Source organism: Malaclemys terrapin, chromosome 8 (assembly GCF_027887155.1).
Source record: "Malaclemys terrapin pileata isolate rMalTer1 chromosome 8, rMalTer1.hap1, whole genome shotgun sequence".
In the NCBI taxonomy this organism is placed as follows: Eukaryota; Metazoa; Chordata; order Testudines; family Emydidae; genus Malaclemys; species Malaclemys terrapin.
In genome coordinates, this window is record NC_071512.1 from 106,607,473 (window position 1) to 106,634,836 (window position 27,364).

The window sequence follows — 27,364 nt, forward strand, 5'->3', positions numbered from 1 at the left end:
TCCCTTATTCTGACCTCAGTTACATCTGTGTATCAGATTTCCCCCGGAATGAGTGAGATCAGAATCTGACCCTATATTGAAGTAGTCAAACTACAGAATCCTTTTAATGTTTGTGTCTACTTTGGACTGAAGGAGATTTTACTTTTTGGTTATTTTCTCTCATGCAAAAATCATGTCTTGCTCTGGTATGGCTGGGAGTCTCAGCACTAAATTAGAATGAAGTTTGCTACACACAGTCCTGAAATATTCTTCAGTGCTCCCGAAATCAAGAGCTGTTACCTTTGTACTAGCACAATGACTGAGGAGTCTGTTCTGCTCTCAATACGCATGAGTACTGTACAGAACCACAGTGTATTTATTCCTTCTTCTGAAGTTATAGTCCCTTTTGTCCTGTCCTTTTGAGGAGCTGCAGCCTCACAGCAAAGCAGAGAATATTATGGGCACAACCTTGCCATGATGCAAAGCATGCGACTGCCCAGCTGTTTGAACTGTATGACAGCACTATACAGATAACAACATCTGATTTGAATGGGACATGAAGGTATATGTAAGGAGAAGAGACTTCCTTACAGCCTTAACAGAAAGACGGCATTTTGGAAAGGGATGCAAAAGAGCCGTGAACTAGTACACTAGAGCAACAGGATATTTCTAGACATAAAAGTCCTGTGTTCTTCTCTAGCACCTTTCATCTGAAGGACTCAAGTGCTTTAAATTGTTAATGTATCACCTGTTCAGGTAGGGATGCAGAGTAACCACTTCCTGCATCACTGAAAGGCAGTGGAACGTAACAGCTGTTTTAGTAGTGCAAGACTATATAAAACAAAGTGCAACCCTGCACTACAGTTTAGCACAGGAAGTGAAGAAATAGGGTTACCATTCGTCCAGATTTACCCGGACATGTCCTCCTTTTTGTGCTAAAAATAGCGTCCGGGGGGAATTTGTAAAGCACTCACAATGTCCGGGATTTCCCCCTCCCCCGGAGCGGCTGGGAGGGCTGCAGGAAAGTCCCGGGCTGGACTCCGGAGCAGCTGGAGAGGAGCTCCGCCCTGCATTCTGAGCAAGTGTCTCAGCACAAAGTGCAGCCCTCCCCTTTTGCAACTGGGAGCGGTTTCTGCCATGCAGCGTAGCAAAACGGGAGCGAGAGCACTTTGTGCTGATACAAGGGCAGCTCTCCCCTGCAACCCGGTCCGGGCCAGGGACCGGGTTTTGTTGTGCAGGGCCAGGGACCCGGTTTTGTTGTGCTGGGGAGCTCAGCCACGTGTCCGGCTGGCACAGAGCCCAACACCCTGTTCTGAGCAGCAGGGTAAGGGGGGCAGGAGAAGGGGCAGGGAGGTTCTGGAGGGGGCAGTCAAGAAACGGGGGGGGGGCTTTTTGGGGGGAGTGGAGAAAGTTTTGGGCAGTCAGGGTACAGGTAGGGGGTAGGGTCCTGGTGGGCAGTTGGGGGGGGTCTTAGGAGGGGGCAGTTAGGGGACAAGGAACAGGGAGTCTTAGGTAGGGGGTGGGGTTCTGGAGGGAAGTTAGGAGCAGGGGTCCCAGGAGGGGGCAGTCAGGGGACAAGGAGCGGGGGGGTAGGGGGCTGGGAGTTCTGGGGGGGAGCTGTCAGGGGGCAGGAGTGGGGAGAGGGATCGGAGCAGTCAGGGGACAGGGAGCAGAGGGGTTTAGATGGGTTGGGAGTTCTGGGGGGGGCTGTCAGGGGGCAGGAGTGCGGAGAGGGATCGGAGCAGTCGGGACAGGGAGCAGAGGGGTTTAGATGGGTTGGGAGTTCTGGGGGGGGGGCTGTCAGGGGGTGGGGAGTGGTTGGATGGGGCGTGGGAGTCCCAGGGGTCTGTCTGGGGGTGGGGGTGTGGATAAAGGTTGGGGCAGTCAGGGGACAAGAGGCAGGGAGGCTTAGATAGTCCTGGGGGGCAGTTAGGGGCAGGGGTCCCAGGAGGGGGTAGTCAGGGGACAAGGAACGGGGGGAGGGTTGGGAGGTCAGGGGGGGCGGGAAGTGGGAGGGGCAGGGGCGGGGCTAGGGCGGGGCTTCTCCCGTCCTCTTTTTTGCTCGCTGAAATATGGTAACCCTAGTATCATATCCATTTGGAACTGCAAGGGGAACTTGGGTTGGCAGAATGTACTCACCTGTACTGGAATTTAGCCATATGATGAACACGCCTCCTCTCACAGAAAGGGCCACGTGATTTTTAATAACAACAAATAGTCAAGGCCTCTATTTTACGTCTCTTCTGACAGATTGCACCTCCTGCACCACATTGCCCCTCAGCATCTGAGGTGTTGGCTCAGCGTTGACTCAGAAGGAAAATGTAGTGGATGACAAGTGCCACTGAGGCAAAGCAATGGAAGCATTTTTTTCAGCAAGCTGTTCCCTCCCCCCCACCGGGTGTAGCACTGCGGGGGCTGACTGTGTGAAGGAGTCTGCTTGCTGGGCACACAAACAAAGATGCTTTTTCAAAACAAATATTTGTCTTTTAACTATTATAAAATATATCTACCTTTATATACTATAATTAATGTACAGGTTTCAGAGTAGCAGCCGTGTTAGTCTGTATCCGCAAAAAGAACAGGAGTACTTGTGGCACCTTAGAGACTAACACATTTATTAGAGCATAAGCTTTCCGCTCTATATGCATCCGATGAAGTGGGCTGTAGTCCACGAAAGCTTATGCTCTAATAAATGTGTTAGTCTCTAAGGTGCCACAAGTACTCCTGTTCTTTTTATAAATTAATGTAGTTTGCTGAAGATTTTCCTGTCACATGTGATAAATACAATGACAGAAACAAAATGGGGCAGTATTTATTCAAAATTGTTGCACTGTTTAAAAACATCATACTGAGGAGGCCACAAAATCACTCCCTGCAGGGTTTGCCGGCAGGGGAAAGGAGTGTTTCAGTAGCAAACTTTGTAGGCAATTCAAAAGGCTCTGAAGAGAGGCCTTAAACCAGGAAGGAAGGTATGGCCAGACATGGGAGTTTATGGGTACTACTAGAGTAAATGAAAGGTAAATGGAAAGCTTCTTGCAGCTTTGACGCTGACACACAAGTCTATTGAGAGAGAAAAATATATAACTTGTGTGGCAAATTTTACTCCATTATTGGAGTGCTACTGGCAGTAGGAGAGCAGCAGTTCAGTGGGGGCATAGGCAGCCTGGTACATGGAGCAGCGCTGGATTCTCAGATCTCGGGACAGAGACTATCTTTTCATTCTGTGTTTGCAGAGCACCTGGCACAATAGTGTCTTGATACATGAGTGATCATAAATAATTGAGGTGCCTTTTTATGTTGCTCGCCTGGTATGTTAATTAGCACTCAACTGGTTAATCAAGGAAATGTTACTTTATAAACTTACTAAAGGAAATAAAACACAAGCAGCTTTTTATTCCTTTAGTGCTGTGACTTGTAATGCCTGGTGTTTGGTTGATCAGAAGGCAGAAAGATCTCCTCCTCCAGACAAAATCAAATTTCACAGTTAACAAGCAAAATGTGATTTCAGGCCTATTCTTGTAATTGTGCCGCTTGTTTCAGCTGCCACATAGGAAGATCTGAGATGACTGGCTGCATGTTGTATGGCTCTCCATCTCATTGTAAAGATGTAACATGTGGATGCAGTGCCCTCCTCTGGAGACACAAGCGTTCTGTCACGTTACTGCCAAAATGACAAGCTTTCTGTGGCAAAATCAGTAGCCTCAGCGACCCTATCTCGGAGTTGTACATTTGGCATGATGGTGTGAAAACCCCAGCCCAGGTCAAGTATCTAACAGCTGACATCAGACTGTGACTAATCCATCCTACTTCCGCGATTTCTAAACCCTTTGCTCACAGGCCACTTCTGATTAATAAATGTCAAAGCATCAGTGAGCTAATAAATCTCAAAGGATTATCATCACCATGGTTTAAAATGTATATTGATTTATAGCAGTGTGCACATGCATTTATACGCATGCATTTACTAGCAGAAATAGTATATGCCTATTGATATCTGAACAGACTTAACTTCCTTCCAATGATTTTTTTTTAGGTATAAAATATCTCAGCAAATCTAAATCTGAGAGTATTTTGAGCCCTGTCAGGAATGAAATCTGAATTAAGTCAAAGTGAAAGGAGGAAAAATAATACACAATGTAAGGTTCAGATTAATTTTCAGGGTAATTTTAAAGGGGCGACATTTTAATTAAAAAAATAATTGCGATAACCATGTGTGGGGAAATGTTTGCTGTTACTGTATGTGGGTAAAAAGCATCAGAGAGTCCTGTGGCACCTTTAAGACTAACAGATGTATTGGAGCATAAGCTTTCGTGGGTGAATGCCCACTTCGTCGGATGCATGTGTATGTGGGTAGTTATTTGCAAGTCTTAAAGTAAACAAAGTGAGGTGGGAATCTTCTTTTTCTCCATTGATTTATACTTGCTCCGATTAGATTACTATCGGTGGCGCTCCTGCCCTGAGAATCAGGACAGAACCCAGAGTTCCTTCCAGCATTGTGTGGTTGTGGGGGCACTGTGTGACTGTCAAGGGGAAACTCAAGAGGGACATTTGCAGCCAGGGTGGTGCTAGGGGGGTGTTGTTCTGCAGGGAGCAGCTTCTGGGTGTATGTCGGAGTCAGTAGGGGATGCTTTCCCTTTTGAATCAGTGGTGGCCTCCAGGCCCCAATATGGTACTATGGGGCCCTGTGCTGCAAGGACCAGCACGTGTGTCAGAGCTTGATGGCGTGGGAGAGGCGCTCTCCCCTTGCAGTCAGTGCTGGCCCCAGTGCAGCACAGGGGGTGCTGTACCACAGGGAGCAGAACAGAGGGTTCACTGGGATCACTCTCCCCACCTGAGTCAGTGCTGGCCCCAAGGCAGTGCCAGGGGGCACTGTGCTGTGGGGAGTGGGATGGGTGCTGGCTGGGGGGGTGCCATGTTGCAGGGCGTGGCTCAGTGGGGGGGGGCACTGCATCGACGGGGAGGGGCTCCTTGGGGGATGTCAGGCTGGGAGTTAGAGGAGGACACTGTGCAGGGGGGGGCTCAGAGGGGGGCCCTGTGCTGCAGGGGGCTCAGGGGGGTGCCATGCTGCGGGGGGATGACGTGCTGCAGGGGGGCTCAGGGGGGGTGCCATGCTGCAGGGGGGCTCAGAGGGGTGCCATGCTGCGGGGGGGTCCGGGGGGTACGTGCTGCAGGGGGGCTCAGGGGGGTGCCATGCTGCGGGGGGGCCCAGGGGGATGACGTGCTGCAGGGGGGCTCAGGGGGGTGCCATGCTGCGGGGGGGCCCAGGGGGATGACGTGCTGCAGGGGGGCTCAGGGGGGTGCCATGCTGCGGGGGGGCCCAGGGGGATGACGTGCTGCAGGGGGCTCAGGGGGTGCCATGCAGCGGGGGGGCTCAAAGGGGAACTCTCCCCTCTGTGCCGCAACTCGGTTCTAACCCCCCCGGAGTTACCCCTCGGCCCCGCCCTCCGGCTGCAGCGAGTTTGGCCCCGCCCTGCTATCCGCCGCAGGGGCCCATTGCACCCCGAAGGAGGGCAGCGGCTTCAGCCATAGTTACTGAGCATGCTCAGTAGCGGCAAATGGCGGGGGAGGGGGCAGAGGATTATAACGTCCCACCGCTAAGGGCAAGAAGCGCGCCTGCGCCTCACCCACGCCTAGCTGAGTTGCGCATGCGCGGTTCTACCCAGGCCTCTGGGCCGCCTCCTCGACTCACGTGATCATTGCTCCCCGCCCTCCGCTTCGCAGCGCGCAGAGGCTGCTGGGAGGCCGGAAGGAGCTGTCCCGGCGCTCCGCTGAGCGGGAAGAAGGTGAGGGAGGTTCGGCGCCTCCGCCCGGCCTAGCGACCCCCCTCCCTCCCGCGCTGCCCCCGCTGCCCCTTCTCCCCTGCGCTGCCCCCCCCGTGCCACCAAGCCGCCCCCCCTGCGCTGCCCCCCCCGTGCCACCAAGCCGCCCCCCCTGCGCTGCCCCCCCCGGGCCACCAAGCCGCCCCCCCTGCGCTGCCCCCCCCCGTGCCACCAAGCCGCCCCCCCTGCGCTGCCCCCCCCGGGCCACCAAGCCGCCCCCCCTGCGCTGCCCCCCCCCGTGCCACCAAGCCGCCCCCCCTGCGCTGCCCCCCCCCGGGCCACCAAGCCGCCCCCAGGTCCCTGCGCTGCCCCCCCCGGGCCACCAAGCCGCCCCCCCCTGCGCTGCCCCCCCCGGGCCACCAAGCCGCCCCCCCTGCGCTGCCCCCCCCGGGCCACCAAGCCGCCCCCCCTGCGCTGCCCCCCCCCCGTGCCACCAAGCCGCCCCCCCTGCGCTGCCCCCCCCCGGGCCACCAAGCCGCCCCCAGGTCCCTGCGCTGCCCCCCCCGGGCCACCAAGCCGCCCCCCCCTGCGCTGCCCCCCCCGGGCCACCAAGCCGCCCCCCCTGCGCTGCCCCCCCCCGTGCCACCAAGCCGCCCCCCCTGCGCTGCCCCCCCCGGGCCACCAAGCCGCCCCCCCTGCGCTGCCCCCCCCCGTGCCACCAAGCCGCCCCCCCTGCGCTGCCCCCCCCCGGGCCACCAAGCCGCCCCCAGGTCCCTGCGCTGCCCCCCCCGGGCCACCAAGCCGCCCCCCCCTGCGCTGCCCCCCCCGGGCCACCAAGCCGCCCCCCCTGCGCTGCCCCCCCCCGTGCCACCAAGCCGCCCCCCCTGCGCTGCCCCCCCCCGGGCCACCAAGCCGCCCCCAGGTCCCTGCGCTGCCCCCCCCGGGCCACCAAGCCGCCCCCCCCTGCGCTGCCCCCCCCGGGCCACCAAGCCGCCCCCCCTGCGCTGCCCCCCCCGTGCCACCAAGCCGCCCCCCCTGCGCTGCCCCCCCCCGGGCCACCAAGCCGCCCCCAGGTCCCTGCGCTGCCCCCCCCGGGCCACCAAGCCGCCCCCCCCTGCGCTGCCCCCCCCGGGCCACCAAGCCGCCCCCCCTGCGCTGCCCCCCCCGTGCCACCAAGCCGCCCCCCCTGCGCTGCCCCCCCCGTGCCACCAAGCCGCCCCCCCCTGCGCTGCCCCCCCCCGTGCCACCAAGCCGCCCCCCCTGCGCTGCCCCCCCGTGCCACCAAGCCGCCCCCCCTGCGCTGCCCCCCCCCGGACCACCAAGCCGCCCCCCCTGCGCTGACCCCCCCGTGCCACCAAGCCGCCCCCCCTGCGCTGACCCCCCCGTGCCACCAAGCCGCCCCCAGGTCCCTGGGCTGCCCCCCCCGGGCCACCAAGCCGCCCCCCCTGCGCTGCCCCCCCACCCCGTGCCACCAAGCCGCCCCCCCCTGCGCTGCCCACCCCGTGCCACCAAGCCGCCCCCCCTGCGCTGCCCACCCCGTGCCACCAAGCCGCCCCCAGGTCCCTGCGCTGCCCCCCCACCCCGTGCCACCAAGCCGCCCCCCCTGCGCTGCCCCCCCACCCCGTGCCACCAAGCCGCCCCCCCCTGCGCTGCCCCCCCACCCCGTGCCACCAAGCCGCCCCCCCCTGCGCTGCCCCCCCACCCCGTGCCACCAAGCCGCCCCCCCTGCGCTGCCCCCCCACCCCGTGCCACCAAGCCGCCCCCCCTGCGCTGCCCCCCCACCCCGTGCCACCAAGCCGCCCCCCCTGCGCTGCCCCCCCACCCCGTGCCACCAAGCCGCTCCCCCCTGCGCTGCCCCCCCCCGTGCCACCAAGCTGCCCCCAGGTCCCTGTGTTACCCCCCAGACCCAACCCCATGCGCTGCTGCCCCCAGGTCCCCACGCCCCTCGCCCCAGCACTGCCCCCACCCCCACAGGCCAGACCCCAATCCCTGCGCTCCTCCCCGTCACCCAGACTTCCACCTCTGTAGCCCCTGTGACTCTCTGTTGGACAAAGTTTTGTGTGCTCCATGCTAAGCACTTTCTTTCTGGCTGCTGCATTCCTTAATTCATCAAAATAAACTTACTCTAATAATGGGGAGTGTTGATTCCACTAGATGAACCTGCCCAAGTTATTAATTCTCTTTCCTAGGCACTTGGAGACTGACAATGGACAGTAGCCTTTGGTCTTCTCTGTGATCGTCATGGCTTGTGTGGCTTGTCCCAGGGTCAGCGACAGCCCTTTCACCTCAGACAAGCATGCCCATCTCATCCTTGCCCAGATGAACAAAATGAGAGGTGGGCACAATTTCTGTGATGTGCAGCTCCAGGTTGGTGAAGAAGGATTTAAGGTCCATCGCCTGGTCTTGGCTGCAAGCAGTCCTTACTTTGCTGCTCTGTTCATGGGAGGGATGAAAGAGTCTTCAAAGGATGTAGTGCGGATCCTAGGAGTAGAGGCTGGCATCTTTCAGATGCTCCTGGATTTTATTTACACAGGTATATTGACGTTTTCTATTCTGAATGAAAAGTGGAATGTTCACTTTATATAGATCACCTTGTGCTATGACAATTATTGACTGGCTCAGATCCTTAATGATGCTGCTGACCTGTGCAGTGCTGAAAGTACCACTCCTTAGCACATTTAAAACTAGGCTGGACTAAACATTTGTAAAAGTACAATAGGAATCAGTCGTGTACTGGCATGGAGAAGAAGTAGAGGATCTAAAAGGTCTTCTCTGTCTCTGCATTCTAAGATTCTGTTCTGCTGTAGAGCGAGGAGAAATTCAGTAGTGTGTGTTGTACTTACTACAAAAGTGAGTTGTCTCTATAAGTGTTTGGATACATATAAACATGCATATACTGTATACATATGCAGGTATATATCACTATACATGTAGTTGGCTGCTATTCATTATCATGCTGGCCCTTTCCACCAATGATGCTGGCCTTGACTGTCAGTTTGTCTGTTTCTCCCACAACTTTACACTTCCATAAGACTCCTTAGAGTTGGAACCACTTTCCTGAGCTGATCTGTAAGGCCATCATCCTTTTTCTACCTTTGCTTTGATGTCTTCAAATAATCGGATAACCATTAGGGCTAGGTTGAGTGACATTCCGTGGTAGCTTGCTTATCTGTCTATCTATCTTAAAAAAAAAAAATTCAGAATCCTCAAGTCACTCATGTAGACGAGTTTTACATAGCAATCACCTAAGTAAGAATTTTCCTAATCCTTCCTCCCTCCTAGTATTTCTTAACTTTAAGCACGTGTATATTCCTGTTGAAATCTAGTTAAAGCAGAGCCTTTGTAGGATCAAGGCCTAAAAGAAAGGGGGCAAGAAGGTAATATTTTGTCTTTTGCTGATAAAGAAATTTTATATGCATCTATAAACATAGCATAAGTAGGTCATAGTTATTTAATTATGCTGTGGTCTTCGGTCGATGAGTCACTGGAATAACCATCCAGCAGAAAATCAAAAAGACTTTGTCTGTGATTCACAGGAGTTCTGGGTTATCCCTCATATTTGTATTTACCAATTTTAATGTAAGTATGAGACTTCCAGATAAATTCCTTTTCAGATACTTGTAAACATCTTACTGCATTACTGAGCTGACAGTAATTTTGCAAAGCAAATGAACGTTTAGTTCAAAATGTCTAACTCAAATGGAAAAGACTAAGGCTTAGCACTGTTTAGGCTATTATAACATCGGAAATGTGGCCTGTTTGTCACGTTGTCCTCTGCACACAGGAGTAGTGAATGTTGGTGAGAGTAATGTTCAGGAGCTGATAGTAGCAGCTGACATGCTCCAGCTGACTGAAGTTGTGGACCTTTGCTGTGAATTTCTGAAGGGACAGATCGACCCCTTGAATTGCATTGGACTCTTCCAGTTCTCTGAGCAAATTGCCTGCCATGACCTACAGGAGTTCACAGAGAATTACATCCATGCTCACTTTCTGGAAGTTCAGAGTGGCGAGGAGTTCCTGGTGCTAACAAAGGAGCAGCTTATTAAGATCTTGCGAAGCGAGGAGCTTACTATAGAGGATGAGTACCAAGTTTTCACAGCTGCAATGCAGTGGATTTTGAAGGATCTGGGAAAAAGAAAGAAACATGTGGTGGAAGTGCTGGATCCAGTTCGATTCCCTCTGTTACCATCCCAGAGACTCTTAAAATACATTCTATATGCATCCGAAGAAGTGGGCTGTAGTCCACGAAAGCTTATGCTCTAATAAATTTGTTAGTCTCTAAGGTGCCACAAGTACTCCTGTTCTTCTTTTTGCGGATACAGACTAACACGGCTGTTACTCTGAAACTTAAAATACATAGAAGGTAATAGAGAGAGAGAGAGAAAAATTAAGAGTATGTTTGGATGGAGTATTTGTCCTTGGTAAAGGATCACTGGGTTTTGTTTTTTCCAGTTTAAAAATGTAACAACTGACTATTATACTAAAGACGTTTAGTTGTTTAATTATTCCTGGGGGAATTCCGTGCCACTGCGCAATGCAGAATTTTGCAGAAATTAATGTTGTGTGTGCAGAATTTCCTTTCCCCCACATAAATTGACTGCTGTGCTGCTAGCCACCATTAGGGGCCACTGGACTCAGCAGAGCCCAGCTGGTACATAGAAGACACTGCTAGGAGGAGGGAGCGGGAGCTAGAGCCAGTGGTTCCCAAACTTTCTAACAACCTGTGAACTCCTTTCACTAAAATGTTAAGTCTCGCGAATCCCCTCCTAAAAATGAATATTTTCAGGGATTTTCTCCTTTACCTGAGTATAAATTATAAAAGCAGTGATCTTAGAAATATATATAAAAAGTATGACAAGCTTATTACACACTATTATTAATTATTATTTATCATTACAGTATTATTACATTATGAAAACGGCAACACTCTTCCAAGATCTCACTTTCGTAGCTTGTATCACTTTGAATAAGCCTGTTATAAGACAAGGCTCCTATGTTTCATCAAGGAGTATCAGATGGGAAACAGCATGAAGGTATTTAAGAAGCCAACTCAAAGAGTTCCTCCTACACAAACATTCAGGTCTTGAGCAGTCCAGGCAAACAACGCACGTTACAACAAAGCTTAAACTTGTTCTTCATCATAATTTAAAAACAATACTAGCTGCCTATTTAATGTTAAAAACAGCAAAAAATATCCACCTCCCTTTCCATTTCTTATAAGGAGTCTTGGAGTTTAAATCTCCTCATTGTGATAGATGTGCTTGCTTTGATCTGTTTAGCTCTTGGAAGTCCAGGGGCCCTGGGCTGCTGGCCCTGTGCTGCCTGGGGTTCCTAGGGACAGCTCTCTCCGCCGTTAGGGATTTTTTCCCCGAGAACCCCCTGTAACATTTCACGAACCCCAGTTTGGGAACCACTGAGCTAGAGGGTTCCTGGCAGCTGCAATTCCCAGCATGCCCTAAGGGAAGGGGAGGACAGCACACAGGAAACTGTAAGTCTGGAAAAGAGCCTCAGGCTGTTTCTTCCTCTGGATCCCTGGGCTCTGGGGGGGAGAGGGCGAGTGTTTGGGCAAGTGGGGGACCACACGGCTGGGCTCTGGGGTGTGTGTGCAGGGGATGTGGGTAGCTGGGCCAGGGGCAGGCCCACACCTGGGCTCTGGATGGGCGGGGAAAGGGGACAGAGAAACAGGAACTGGGTTGTCATAGGTGTTTCTTTAACTCTCTACTCCTGGGGGAATTTTTGTGTGTGTCTGTATTGTTGCAGATATACTTGCTGACAAGTATTTTGAAATAGATTACCAAAATAATTGAAACTGGTTTGATTATGTAGTGTTATTTTGACAAATAAAATTTGCAGAATTTTAAAATATCGTGCACACAATTTTTATTTTTTGGCAGAATGCCCCCAGGAGTATTTAATATATACTCACATTTTGATTTTAAAACTAAGCCTTTGTGAAACTTTTGGACCAAAATTTTCAAAATCTGCAGAAATCTGTCTTGGTTTGTCCTATGAGAAGCAGGGAGATGATGGTGATAATAGTTGACTTATATATTTTTCCTGTGGGTTGGTCAATTACTGGTGTTTATCGTTGTCGTGACTATTTTTTTGCTTCATGTCTCTTTCTTTTTAATTTTTCTTTTCGAAGGAGTTTCAGATTTCAGTCTTCGGGTGGCCCTGCAAACCCTGTTGAAAGAATATTGTGAAGTCTGTAAATCTCCCAAAGAGAACAAAGTCAGCAATTTTCTGCAAACATCTAAGGCTCGTCCCCGGAGGAAAGCCAGGAAGTATCTTTATGCAGTAGGTTAGAATCTGGTTGCTTCTAACCTTTTAAAAAAACTGTGACTTGATATTTCATATTGCAGTAAAATCTATTAAATTCTTTGTCAAAAGGTAGCGCCAAAATAGTGTTGTGTATCTAATACAGTAACTTGTCGCTGGACTAAAATTGTGAATAATGTGTGTGTTTAGTAAATAACTGGAGTGCATTGCAAAATACAAATACATTCCTATTTCATCTTTCCTGAATGCAGTATCACAGTCTGGAGTAGTCTTTCAGGAATCACTTGCCTCAGGTGCAGCGCAATAATGCAGCCTGTTATGTGTACTGTTCACAAGTGGAAGATACGTACAAAGCTTGCACCCTATTTGTTTATATTCTTCTAAGGGTGTTATGTTTCTTCCACCTTTTTTCCCTTTAAAATAAGCATTTTTGTACCAGGCTGATGATCTTTGTAAATTAATAGGTCTTTTATGAATGATGGATATAATCAAAGAATACTCATGTCTTTTGCATTTGGGGTTGTACTCAATTTTTTTAGTTCCACTGTTTATTTGTTATGTTTACCCTCTGAATCGAAGTTTGTGCAGAAGCACTTTTTGCTAATAATGGAGGAGACCATTCCATGAGTTAATGTATTAAGAATTGCAAAACTGTCATGAGATTAAGGTCATAGGTCAGATAGCATTATTTTGCCCTTTTCTAGCACCTTTCATTCAGGCGTCTCAAAGTGCTTTGCAAACATATATTGAATTAAGCCTCCCAGTGGTCCTCTGAAGTCGGTACTATCATCTTAATTTTTCAGATGAGAAAACTGAGCCTGAGATGATGATGATGATGATGATGATGAATTGAATTGCCCAAGGTGTGTCAAACAATCTATGGCAGAGCCTAGAATAAAAACCTTATCTCCTCCTAAGTCTCAGTGCTATCCCAGTAGGGGTATTATGCCTTAACCACAAAATCATCCTTCTTTCTCCATCAGATACTTAGTAAATCTAGGAGAAAATTTCCATTGATGCATAGTAAGGTGCTTCAGCATCTAATACTCTGGAAGGTGTTTGTATCCAGCTGTTTTAGCAAATGTTCAGAATCCCCAAATTGATAAGATTATCAATTGATCTAAGCGCTTTACAGAGGAGGTCAGCATCATCATCCAATTTTACAGATGGGGAAACAGAATCATAGGGAGGGGAAGTGACTTGCCCAAGGTCACGTCAGCAGGCTGAGAATAGACCCCAGGTCTCCTGAATCGCAATCCAGTGTTCTCTGCACTAGACCACACTGCCTCCCCAGTGATTTTTTCAAACACTAAAAACAATATTGATTTATCGGATGGAATAGTTTCTGAAGTTCCCTGCTGAAGGAAGAAGTCTGATTTGATGAGCATTAGCATAGGCATGACTGCACTGAAGAAAGATGTTAGTCACTCTTTATAATATCTTTTGCTATTATTTTGGCTTTTTGTAACACTTGAACCACTGCATTAGAATTGGCTAGGATCTTGCCAAGGGAGAGCTGCTAACTTATGCATGTACTTTCTATCTGTTGCCTAGGTGGATATACTCGACTGCAGGGGGGACGCTGGAGTGACAGCAGAGCCCTCAGTTGTGTGGAGCGTTTTGACACCTTCAGTCACTACTGGACCACTGTGTCTTCACTTCACCAGGCTCGCAGCGGGCTGGGAGTGGCACTGGTGGGAGGAATGGTTTATGCTATTGGAGGTGAAGGATGAAAGGAATATGTTACTTTTTGGATCCCTATAACCTAATATACTAGACAATTCCTGATGGGTGTTTATTCAACCTGCTCTTAAAAACCTCCAGTGACAGGGATTCCACAGCCTCCCTTGGATGCCTAGTCCAGAATGTATAGTTGAAAAATTTTCCTAATGGCTAACCTAAATCTCTCTTGCTGCTGATTAAGCCCGTTACCTCTTGTCCTACCTTTAGTGGACATGGAGAAAAATTGATCCCTGTCTTTATATGAGCCCTTAACATATTTGACCGGTCACTCCTTAGTTTTCTTTTCTCAAGATTAAATATACCCTTTTTTTTAACCTTTCTTTATAGATTGGGGTTTTCTAAAGCGTTTATTTTTTATTTTTTTTGTCATTCTCCTCTAGTCTCTCTTCAGTTTATCAACTTCTTTCCTAAAGTGTGGTACCCAGAATTGGACATAGTTCTCCAGCTGAGGCCTCATTAGTGCTGAGTAGGGAGGGATAATTACCTCTGTCTCTTACATGGGACATTCCTGTTAAAATACCCCAGTATAACGTTAGCCATTTTTGCAACTGCATCACCTTGACTCATGTTAAATTTATGGTCTACTATAGCCCCCCCCCCCCCCCCCGATCCTTTTTAGCAGTACTACCACCTAGCCACTTGTTCCCTATTTTGTAATTGTGCACTTGCTTTTTCCTTTCCAAAGTGTAGTACTTTGCCCTTGTTTTTAATGAATTTCATTCTCTAATTGGTCAAAGTTGTTTTGAATTCTAATCCTGTATTTCATAGGGCTTGCAACCTCTCCCAGCTTGGTGTCATCCACGAATTTTGTAAAGATCCTTTCAACTCCGTTATCCACGTCATTAATGAAAATATTGCTGGACCCAGTACTGACCGTATGGGACCCCACTAGATATTGATAACTACTCTTTGAGTATGGTCTTTCAACTAGTTGTGCACCCACCTTATAGTAATTTTCATCTAAACCTCATTTCCCTAGTTTGTTTATGACAGTGTCTTGGGCGGCTGGGTTAAAAGCCTTTCTTAAAGCAAGAAGTATCATGTCTATTGCTTCCCTTCTATCCACCAGGCCAGTAAACCTGTTAAAGAAGGAACTTAGATTCGTTTGGCATAATTTGTTCTTGGCAAATCCATGCTGGCTACTACTTATAACCCTATTATCTCCCACGTGCTTACAAACTGATTGTTTAATAATTTGTTCCAGTACTTTTCCAGGTATTGAAGTTAGGCTGCCTGGTCTGTAATTCCCCAGGTCCTCTTTGTTCACCTTTTTAAAGAGAGGTGCTCTGTTTCCCCTTCTCCAGTCCTCTGAGGCCTCACCCATCATCCATGAGTTCTCAGAGATAACTGCTAATGGTTCCACAATTGCTTCAGCTAGTTCCGTAAATACCCTAGGATGAATTTCATCAGGCCCTGCCAACTTGAATACACCTCACTTAGGGAAATATTGTTTAACCTGGTCTTTTCCTACTTTGGCTTGGGTTCTGTCCCCCTTATTGCTAATTGTGCTGAGTATCTTGTCACCATTAAGCTTTTAAGTGAAGACTGAAGCACACTAGGCATTAAACACCTCATCCTTCTTTATGTCATCCGTTATTAGCTCTCCTTCTCTGCTATATAATGGATCTACACTTTAATCTTTCTTGTTTTCTTTTTTCTTAAAAGAACAAGTAGAAATTTACTGAAAGCTTGCCTTTCATTAGAGTTAGTGTCCTCTATTACTGTGATTTGTTGCTGAATGCATTGAATATATTTCAGGAGCATCGTACATTGTGATGGTACTCCCTTAAACATATGTCAGATTTTTACTTTATAACTATTACACTTTACTTCTGAATGGGGAAGTTGTAGGATTTTTGTTGTTACCATACTATCAGTGTTAAGGGAACATTGATATAGGGAGAGTCTCATATTCTGACAAATAGATTAAACTATGGCGTAGTCAAGAATACCTGAGTGAAATGTGCATTAACTTGTGTACTAACTGGAATAATATTTCCTGCAGACCAAGGTCAGAAATGACTTTGTCTTTCAAGTGTGTGTTTGTGCTCTTTGGGACTAAGTTACTATTCTGTATATGGATGTTATTGTTGGTGCTCCAAATTAATAGTATAGGAGAGTCCTTAACAGTTTTGATATATTTTCCATTCTTCCAAAAGGTGGCACTAGATCATAAGAATGGCCATACTGCTGGGTCAGACCAATGGTCCACCTAGCCCAGTATCCTGTCTCTGATAGGGGCCAGTGCCAGATGCCTCAGAGAGAATGACTAGAACAGGGCAATTTCAAGTGATCCATCCTCTGTTGTCCACTCCCAGCTTCTGGCAGTTGGAGGTTTAGGAACACCTAGAGGATGGGGTTGTGTCCTTGACCATCTTAGCTAATAACTATTGATGGACCTGTCCTCCTTGAACTTATCTAATTCTTTTTTGAAGCCTGTTATATTTTTTGGCCTTCACAACATCCCCAGGCAATGAGATCCACAGGTTGACTATGCGTTTTGTGAAGAAGTATTTCCTTTGTTTTAAACCTGCTGCCTATGAATTTCATTGGGTGACCCCTGGTTCTTGTGTTATGTGAAGGATTAAATAACACTTCACATTCTCCACACCACTCATGATTTTATAGACCTCTATCATATCCCTCCCCTTAGTCATCTCTTTTCTAAGATGAACAGTCCCAGTCTTCTTAAATTCTCCTTGTATAGAGGCTTCTCCATACTCCTAATAGTTTTTGTTGCCCTTCTCTGTACATTTCCAATTTCAGTAGGTGTACCATGGATTTACATAGTGGCTTTATGATATTCTCTATTTTATTATCTATCCCTTTCCTAATAGGCCTGACATTCAGTCAACTTTTTTGACTATTGCTTCACATGGAGCAGACATTATTCAGGGAACTCTCCAGGATGACTCCAAGATCTCTTTCTTGAGTGGTAACAGCTAATTTAGATCCCATCATTGTATATGTATAGCTGGGATTATGTTTTCCAATGTGCATTACTTTGCATTGGTCAACACTGAATTTCATCTGCCATTTTGTTACCCAATTTAGCGAGATCCCTTTGTAACTCTTCGCAGTCTGCTTTGGACTTCACTATCTTTAGTAATTTTGTATCATCTGCAAATTTTGCTGCCTCACTGTTCACCCCCTTTGCCAGATCATTTATGAATATGTTGAACAGCACAGGTCCCAGTACTGATCCTTGGGGGACCCTGCTATCTACCGCTCTCCCGTGGGAAAACTGACCATTTATTCCTACCGTTTGTTTCCTGTCACCAGTTAGTGATCCACGAGTGGATTTCCTTGTTATTCCTTGGGACCAATTTAGTAAAATTGTCAGTTTAAATTACACCTCGGTATAGTATAAACTCCATTACAAAAAGAGCTTTCCTTTTCTCAGCTGGTGATGTCCAGGATATGGGAAAGTTAGCTCAGTCTGTCTAAAATGAAAGTAGTGTGTACAGGTAGTAAAAGGAAACAAAAGATATACTATAATGTTAAATGCTATAGTCTTAAAAAAAACCAAAAACCGTATTTTCCTACCTATGTTAGTAATAGCACTATAGAGTGAAATATTTCAGGCAGAAGCACAATGCTGCAGTTGTTTCACTCACAGCTGTTTTGGGAAACCATTGCTGAAAACCATTGTCAGCGATAATTCAGTTTTCTGGTGTAGACAAGGCTTTTGTTGCTTTTGCACTTTGGCAAGCTGAGAGCAATGGCCTCAATTCAGATGTTGTAAGCGAGGGGCTGTTCTTGTGGCAGGAGCTGGACAGTGCTCGTATATCTGAATTGCAGACTATTCTAACGCTTGTTCTCAACCTGCGGGCTGCTTGTGGCCCAATCAGCATACAGCTGCGGCCCATATGACATCCTCAGGGCCGCATAGGTAGCACAGATATTGTGTGGATGCAGCCCACGTAACACCCAGACAGCTGCATATGCAGCCCACAGTGGTAAATAGGTTGAGAACCACTGTTCCTTCTAACTCATCTATTTGTTTCTGCCTTTTTTGTACCAAGGAGAAAAGGATTCAATGATCTTTGACTGTACTGAATGCTACGATCCTATTATTAAGCAGTGGACAACTGTGGCCTCCATGAACCATCCTCGGTGTGGACTTGGAGTGTGTGCATGTTATGGTGCTATCTATGCTTTGGGTAACTATACAGTTTCCTTTTGGTAAAGCATTCGTTCATCTGATCAAATCAGTTTGGGGGTTTTAAATATTGACATTAAAATCCTGTAATACTGAGAGTTGAAAATCAGCGGTTACTTGTCACTTGCAGCTGATGGGTGTTTTTAGGAGTGCACATAGGGGAGATGCCATCATTTCCAAGCAAAGCATCTTAGCCAACCAATGGAATAATGGGTATTTTCAGAATGACTCCATAATACCCAGACCAAAATATGTGTATGCAAGTTAGTCTGATTTGAAGGGGGGAAAAAAAAGCATTCCACAACACTCAGTCAGACTTTCTACTTCTATAGCACCTTTATCTGAGAATCTGTGCTTTATTAAGCCTCACAGCCCTCTGTGATGGATGGATGGGAGAACCAAGATAAAGAGTGGTTAAGTGACTTGTCCAACAAGTTCAGTTGCAGAGCTGAGACAAGAACTGAGAAGTCCATGTGCTCTTAACAACCAGGCTCACTACTAAATTGTTGTAAGACCATAAATACATATTTCTCAAAAGCTTTTAGTTAAATAGACCTTCACTATCACGTCAACCTAATAAAATGTATCTTATTTTAAAATAAGGAATACCAATGTATGTGACTTGCAAAAACAAGTTGCTTCACAACCTTGTGAGCACCTGTCTGATGTTATCTTTCCCTGAGTCTCAGCATAGATCTTAGCTGTGCTGCAATCCCACAGTTGATAGCACACAAGCGTATTACTGTGCCTGCTTGAAGCTCTATTGAAGTAATCAGGATTCTGTGTAGGTGCAGCAGTCCTCCTGTACGCAGTCTATTGCAGGATAAGGGCCCTAGCGTGTAAGCTTCTCTGAGCAGGGGCTGTGTGGTTATCCTCGCTATAAAACACAAAACTCATCTGGTGCTATTTAACATTTGCATATAACAAAAGGAACTATCCAGTACTTGTAATCTTCCACCCACCTTATTGAGCAGAACTCCAAAAGAATCTTATTTCAATAACTGGGCAAAGTTACAAGGTTCTCCCAAGAATCTTACAAGATTCTTCTATGTCATTTAAGTTCTGTAAAATAGACTGTTATACAAAGAAGTGGGTGGGGAGCGGGGAACGGTAAGAGGGGAGCAGATCCTTAATTGTGCTTTATTTGGACTTTTAATTGTTTAAACAATAAGCAAAAGGAAAATCTGACATCGGCTGCCATGCATGTGTCAAAAGTAATTCATAGCTGTGTGCATATCATCCATATCACTGTCTTCTAAATACTGCTTCACAGATTAGGAGTTTGAAAGTTTTTTAAAACCAAACGCTGAAGTGTAACAAAAATCTAATATGCTAGTATTGTATACCACTGGGAAAGTAAAAGAGATTTGGAGTGAAACTTATGGGAACGTTTTAGTTGCTAGAATAAAACAGCCCAGTATCTTATCTAGTCCAGTATCCTGTCTCCAAAAGTAGCCAATCCAGATGTTTTATATATGCCATAGTGCCCATAATTATTCAGTACTAATAACATGAAGGAAATTGTTTTCCCTAGATGATGATCTCCTCCTGCCCTGAAACGTAAGACTTGCTAGCCTTATAATTGTTTTCTCTATTCTACACGTGCTTTTGTTGAATCATACTAAGGTATTTCCTTCCATAATTATCTTTGGAAAAGACATGTAGTTCTGTGTCATCAAACTTTACCTGCATGTTTCCTTTTTGCAGGAGGCTGGGTTGGAGCAGAAATCGGCAACACAATTGAAAGATTTGACCCTGAATTAAATAGCTGGGAGCTAGTGGGCAGTATGGTTGTGCCCCGCTACTATTTTGGGTGTTGTGAAATGCAAGGTGAGTGGTTTTTGGTTATGGCTTTCCCACATGAATATTAACCAGTAGTTCAGAGAGTAGTTGTATTGTATAAAGAATTTGAAGCTTTACATTTCAATCAGGGATTCCTACTTGTATCTGCCTTGCAACTTTGTAAAACTTCTTGAGCTCTGTGGTGCTTTCAGCTCTGTGAGTGTATCAGTGGTTCTCCTTTCGGCCATTTCCCCTTTTCTGATACATTGTTTTATTTACTCATCTAACAACAATATAAACCCAAGATTTAACAAACCAGCTTAGAAAATTCTTCCCTGCCTTATCAGTTACCCTTGAAAATAGTTTTCCTGTGGTTGTGAACATGAAGTCCAGCCAGTATTGACCATCTCAAAAGACAGAGCTCCAAAGACATATCTTGCATGAATGTTCTTAATAAATATTTGCACTCAGGCCTCACAAGTGGTCACCTGGCCTTCCTCAGCCAACTTAGGGTATATCTACAGTGCAATAAAACACATGTGGCTGGCTCGTTTCCGCTGACTCAGGCTAAAGGGCTCAGAGCCCCGCAATCTAGTGTCCCATCTCCAGCCATTGGTCCACACACCATTGTCATACTGTCTCTTCCGTACACTTATCAAGCTCAGTCTTGAAGCCAGCTAGGTTTTTTTCCCCCGCTACTCCCCTGGGGATGCTGCTCCAGAACTTAACTCCTCTGATGGTTAGAAACCTTTGCCTAATTTCAAGCCTAAACTTGTTGATGGCCAGTTTACATGTATTTGTTCTGGGGGCCACACTGATGCTTAACTTAAATAACTCCTCTCCCTCCGATGTATTAATACAGAGTAATCATATCTCCCCTCAGCCTTCTATTGGTTAGACTGAACAAGCCACGCAATTTGAGTCTCTTCTCATAAGATAGGTTTTCCTTTCCTCGGATCATCCTAGTAGCCCTTCTCTGCACCTGTTCCAGTTTGAATTTATCTTTCTTAAACATGGGAGACCAGAATTGCACACAGTATTCCAGATGAGGTCTCACCAGTGCCCTGTATAACATTATTAACACATCCCTGTCTCTACTGGAAATACCTCGCCTGATGAATCCCAAGACCGCATTAGCCTTTTCACAGCCACATCACATTGATGGCTGTAGTCCTCCTGTGATCAACCATACCCCCAGCTCTTTCTCCTCCCCTGTCACTTCCAATTGATAAGTCCCCGGCTTATAGCAAAAATTCTTGTTGTTCGTCCCTAAATGCATGACCTTGCACTATTAAATATCATCCCGTTTCTATTACTCCAGTTTAGAAGGTCATCCAGATCTTCTTGTATGGTATTCCGGTCCTCCTTGGTATTGGCACTACCTCACAACTCTGTGTCATCTGCAGATTTTATTAGCACACTCCCTCTTTTTGCGCCACAGTCAGTAATAAAAATGTTAAATAAGGTTGGTCTCAAGACTGATCCCTGAGTAATTCCACTAGTAACCTTCCTCTACCCTGAGAGTTCACCTTTCAGTATGACTTGCTGTTAACTTCCCTCTAACCAGTTCATTATCCACCTTTCAGTTCTCCTATTAATGCCCATCTTCTCCAATTGAATTAATAATTTCTCATGTGGAACTGTATCAAATGCCTTACTGACATCCCGGGAGATTAGATCTACTGCATTTCCTTTGTCTAAAAAATCACTTTGTTTCTACCTCTTGACTGCAACAATTGAAACAATTGTAGAAAAATCAACAATTACTTTCTATAGTTTAGGCTATTTACTTATTGCAGTTCACTAAGCTTGGAACAGATCATCTAACTTTAAGAAACATTCTAACAGCCCTTTCTTAATCACCTGCTAATCACTCGGTTTATAGACAAAATTCTGACTCCCTGCCTGAGGGGCGCAAACTGGGAGCAGCACTTTCCTGTCTCCTCTGCAGAACTCGTTGCATTGCACACTCAGGCTGCCTGCCCCTGAAGCTTGCAGTTTGCGGGGGGCGGGCAACGCTCTGCCTTGTCTCCCCCTCCCCCCCCAACTCCGCCTATGTCCGTCTACCCTGCAAAAAACCCCAACAAAGCACTGCAGCGAGTCTCAGAGCCTAGGTTAACTGCCTCAGGCTCACAGTTTGGGGCTTACAACAACGTAGTGTTTGGGCTCAGGCTGGAGCCCTGGCCCTGAAACCTGGAGAAGGGGGAGGGTCTCAGAGCCTGGGCTCCAACCCAAGTCTAAATGTCTATACTGCTATTTGCAGCCCTGTAGCTGAGCCTGAGTCCATTGATCTGGGCTCTGACTCGCTGCCATGGTGTTTTGTTGTGTCTTTATTTGTTGCAGTGTAGACATACCCCCCCCCCCTTGTGGTTTGTATATGTTGTTTCTGGGCCAACAGAAGATGTTGGTTTCCATTCGTAAGTGATTTTAATGAAAGGATCAAATTAGTATTGTGTGATATACAATTAAACTTATTTTCTGTGATGCTTGCTCTGTCTAAGCATAGATTTCATTGGAAAATCCCTGTCTCTCCAGGTTTAATTTATATTGTCGGGGGCATCAGCAATGAAGGAATAGAGCTACGTTCTGTTGAAGTCTATGATCCAATATCCAAACGCTGGTCTACGCTTCCTCCAATGGGCACCCGAAGGGCGTACCTTGGCGTAGCTGCCCTCAATGATTGCATCTATTCTGTTGGAGGATGGAATGAGACACAAGATGCACTTCCTACTGTAGAGAGATATTCCTTCGAAGAGGTACAGTAGAGTGCCTGGGAATCTTGCAGACTTTATTTATTAGGCTGTATAAAGATGCTAACACATGCTGCCGATTCCCCGATCATTTTTTTTTTTACTCTTAATAGTGGTAGATTGTGTTGTCACTTGGGCCGTTCTGTACCTGGTGAGAACATAACTCAAGTTGATGAGAGAAACATTTTAAAACAAGCTCCATTTCCTATTTGTTCCCAGTCAGTAATCTGGAAACTACATTTCAGGAGCCTTCGAGGTGGTGTCCGTACACTTGCTGATCTTTCGAGTATATCTATCTAATCTTAATCCTGTAGTGTTTGACCAGCATGTGTGTGCTCTCCTGGGTAATTGGAAGCTAACCAACACACTAACAATAAACAGAAGGATTGTAGCTAGTAAATACCCTGGGGAATGTGGGAGAGCAGAAGTTGTTCAATATATTACTCCAGATACTAGACAGGTTTATTAGACACAATGGAATTTACCATAAAACCAGCTCTGAAGTGCTGCTGCTGTTGCTTTTCCCTCCGAATCAATACCAAACCAGTATCCCAAAATAGCGTTAGAAATCCCGGTGCTGTCTGTAGGTTCTGACTTAAGTTCTGGCTACTGTGGTTCTGTAGATTCCCATGGGACTTTTCATAAGAGTCGTGTTGACAGTCCTTGTGGTTTCTACATTTTGCTTCTACCGTCCCTTTCATTTGCAGTGGGGATGTCGTTTTCTTCACTCCTTGTCTCAAATTATTGTGTGCTGTTCCTGTGCAATGCTAAACAGCTGTTGTGCTCTACCCCAGAGGTGTACATAGATGGCCTGTTCTCACAAAACCTTACATCAGTGGGATTGCTTATGAGAATAAATAAGGTTTTGCAGGATCAAGCCCATCTTTGCAAAGTACTTTGGGATCTTTCAGGGTGGAAGGTACCACATACATGTACTGTTGTTGTTGTTGTTAGCATGTTTGAATCTGCTTACAGTAACTAAGTGGTCATTTGGGGGACTTCAGCCATTTCAGTAAACTTAGTTATTCTCTTGAAGTGGTGGGGGAGGGGTACATATGCCTAAGGGGCTTAATTATAGCAAAGCTATTTGCTGATTATTTAAAAAAAGAAAAGTGTGTAATATATATATAAAAAAATGTCTCCCCTCATTAGGAGAAATGGGTTGAGGTTGCACCGATGAAGGTACCCAGAGCTGGTGTGTGTGTTGTGGCTGTGAACGGACTTCTTTATGCCTCGGGAGGCCGAGCTTCTAGTCATGATTTCGCTGCCCCAGTGACCTCGGACTCTGTTGAAGTTTATAACCCTCATATGGACACATGGACTGAAATAGCAAACATGATCACCAGCCGCTGTGAAGGAGGTGTGGCTGTGTTATGAAACAGATCTTCAAAGAACTCGAGGAAGACTAGCAGGGGGAAGGAGGAGCATCTGGCTTTCTACAGACAATGAGGTGTCGTGCTTCTTTGGCCAGGATCCTCTTCTACTATGTGGCTCTTATGTGGAGTTGGTAGAGGAGCAGATCTCAGGTAGGTTTGTAGGGCTCTTTCTGAGCAAAAGGGAATTAATTTGCCCCTAAAATGACAACTGGCTAATCCGGTCTATTTCATGAAATACCATCTGTTGAGAGCAGAAATGCCTTTCATGACTAGATTAAACTAATTGAATGTGAAACAACTGCGGACTCTTTGGAAAATTGGACCTCATCTGAGAGATGACCTTCCTGTGTGCTGGGATGACTCGAAACTCCTCTTTGTTCCCAGGATGAAACAAAGTTAGTATCATTAGCAGGACTTAAAACCTCGAGGGTGATTCCTTTACGAAGCTAGGGTTTTATCTGAAGTAAAGAGCAGCTTGGCTGTTTCCTTAGCATTAGGAGTTGTCTTTTGCTGGCAGAGAATGTGCCAGGTGAGGCTGGTGTAAAAAAAAAAAAAAAAAAAAAAAAAAGATTTATAGTTGCAGTCTCATCTCGCTTGAGTTCTCTTTAGCTTCTGGAGAAGCACCCTAGAAATTAACTGGAGGTGAATTGTCCTTTGTCCCCCAATAGGTTTTCTGGATAAAGGATCTGGTGGTAAGTGGCCGAGAGTCTTATTCCACTGCTTCTCTTCCTGTAAAGCTCAACTTAATTTTGGTGGTTCATGCTGTTATAATACTGGTATCCTGTTTCCCTGTGGGTGGCAGGTGCTGCTCTCCACCCAAGGGTGGACTTTCCCTTCCCTACTTTTCCAAGAAGTGACACCAGTGACTCATAAATGTTTAACCTGTGTGCTGGTCATAGGATTTTTACTGAGCTTTTCAGTTGGGAATGTCATCACCTCTTACTATAGTGCCCACTCTTCCTTCTGCCTTCACTGGAAGGGATTACCCTGTGCACGTGTATACCCATATGGGGACTGTCGGGTAGTGGGATTAACACCCTTCTGCAAGATGCTGCTGTTCTTTTCTACTTCCAAAGATGACACCTCTGGCTTGCACCCTGCCTTTTCCAGGTTGAAGTAGGCAGAAATTGCAACAGAAATTGGCTGTGTTCCATTTCAAAGTGATGCTACTATTCATTTTGCCATTGTCTTAAAGGTCCTATATTTAGCGTGAGAGCGCTTCTTGGGAAAATATTTATTTTTTTAGCAATTGTGACACCATTTCCAGATTTTTAATCTTCCTGTTTTAAACAAAAAACACACCTGGTACTTGAAGCTTCTGTTTGCACCATATTACTGCGTTGTCTTGGCTGGGATTGAATAAGTCACCTGGGACTCAGATACAAGTCACAAATGAGGCTGTCCAACACAGCACAATCAGACAATCTTCTGGAACACAAACCAGCACGGAAAGTGTAATGCAATGGGAAGCCTTCATTGTGTAGACAGAGGGGCACCCACTTTCCAGATCAAGGACCTTACCTGCACAGTATGAAGTTGTCTTTGGGGGAAGCTTCCAGTTTGTGTAGTAGCTACTCTAAAAACTGAGAATTTACATATTCAAGGACAAAAATGTTAATGGCACCTGCTGACATTTGCTATATAACAAAGTGCTGGCTTCTCTGATCCTTTAATTAAACTCCTATATGCTTTTGCTTCAGGAAGGACTTCTAATGGTTGTGAAGCTAGCCCCTATTTCTCATACCTTTAGTTTGAGCCAGGTGAGTTTGCTTTTAAATTGCTGTATACTTCTCAGAACTAGCTGCAGATCATGAGTGTATAGGTAAGTAATGGTGGAACTGTGTGGTTTTTACACTGAGTGCTTTTTTTAGTAATGATGGCGAGTGGCATTGCTGTTACCAGTAACAAAAATGAGTTTGATTTTCTTGTTGAAACTTTGTTTAACTTCTGACTAACATTGAGAAAACCCAGGTAAACATTGACAGGTTGTTTTTAACCTACAACGAAATGTGTTTCTGAAATAAAATATTTATTGTATTTCCTTACTACGGGTGAGATCCTTTGATTTAAAGGATCTTTGGGCAATGAGGGCTAATTGGATAGCTGACCTGTCCTGCATGCTGCCTCCTGCTTGAAAAGAACTGAAGAGGGAAATGTATTACAATCAAGCATCTGAAGATTCCCATGCTTCCCACATTTGGATACTATTAAGATTTCAGTTGGGCCCTACAGGCTAACTTTATTATGGTCTCTTCCGCCAGTTCCTTATCTCCCTCACTCTGGAGTCAGCGAGGCATTTCTGTTGTACCATGGAATAGTCCCTTTGACCAGTGCTCATGACTTTCATCTGCTGGTTGACAGTTGTGGGTTTGCAATCTACTGCCGCCACCACATACCTAGGCTTGCCCATAAGAGGTGGGACAGCTTCTACTACTGACCTCCTACCAGACTGTGCTGCCATGGATCTCTTGCTTACGTTTATCAAACAGCCATGTTGAATAAGAGGGAGTGAAACAGTAAACTTCACTTTTCTTTAAAAATTCAATTTTACTTTCTCTACATCCAAACGACATATCACTCTTTCCAGGGTCTGCTGTTAAAGGTGCAAAAGTTTAATAGAACCTCCTCTGAAAATCCTAGCGGTTAAGGGATGTAGCAAGTGTTACACGAATTAGTGCTATATAAGGGGAGATGGTTGCATTCTTTAAGAGCTACAGACTTTGCAGGTTGTCATGGCTCTGGCAGTGTAAATGACTCACGAATCTTAGAAAGAGGGAGCCATCTTCTTCTATACCCCTTTCATAGCTGTAGTAGATACGGTTCATTCCTTTTCTGAAGGAACAAGGAAACTGGTGGCTACAACTGGAAGTTGTAGGGAGGTAATTCTGTTAAAAGGCAATCCTACCGCATTATACATGTGAACATCATCCCTAAACTCCCTTCTTCGTTGGGATCTAACAGTTGGTAAAACCTTTGCAGCTTACCTTTAAATATCCATTTACTGCAGACTTTTCACTTTCAAGCATTTTTACCTACTGCGAGCTGGATTTCTACTGATGGAACATTAGCTTAGGCCACAACCCAAAGTCCATTACGTTTATATTACACAGCCATCACCCACTTAAAATTTTTCGCCTTAGTTGGCTATAGCAGGAAGAAGGGGCATGAAAAGATTACTGTAGAGAAGCTTGCACTATACTTCTCTAGCACATTTAATACTCAACCCAGTGTGAAGCATCTACAGTTTACAAATGTGGTGAACAAAAAACAGACTTAACCCATCCAGTGTGTAGTTGCTCAGCCCCTATTAGAGTACTACGACTCGATTTCTGTGCACAAAGACTGCTTGGGTTGTCTACTGTGAGCCAGGGAGCAATGCCAGCTGGCAGGAGGCACGCCATTCCATAGCTCACATCAAGCATGACACACATTGCCCCTATACACTGTTGTCATCATAATCTGTATCTAAAAGGTGTTCTGTAAGGTGGTATCTGCAAACGGGTAACACACTAGTCATTAATACTAGTGCGTGAT

The 27,364-nt window shown here is 46.4% G+C and overlaps 1 protein-coding gene across 1 annotated transcript; it reads left to right on the forward strand.

Annotated features, from left to right (window-relative positions):
- The first annotated feature begins 5,682 nt into the window (after nt 1–5,682).
- On the forward strand, nt 5,683–25,875 carry IPP (intracisternal A particle-promoted polypeptide). Its single transcript, XM_054037169.1, has 9 exons — nt 5,683–5,762; nt 7,928–8,271; nt 9,523–9,948; nt 11,878–12,039; nt 13,572–13,739; nt 17,786–17,923; nt 19,630–19,752; nt 22,240–22,460; nt 23,607–25,875. The coding sequence occupies exons 2-9, from the start codon at nt 7,980–7,982 to the stop codon at nt 23,829–23,831; spliced, it is 1,755 nt and encodes a 584-aa protein (XP_053893144.1). The 5' UTR covers nt 5,683–5,762; nt 7,928–7,979; the 3' UTR covers nt 23,832–25,875.
- Nucleotides 25,876–27,364: the final 1,489 nt, after the last annotated feature.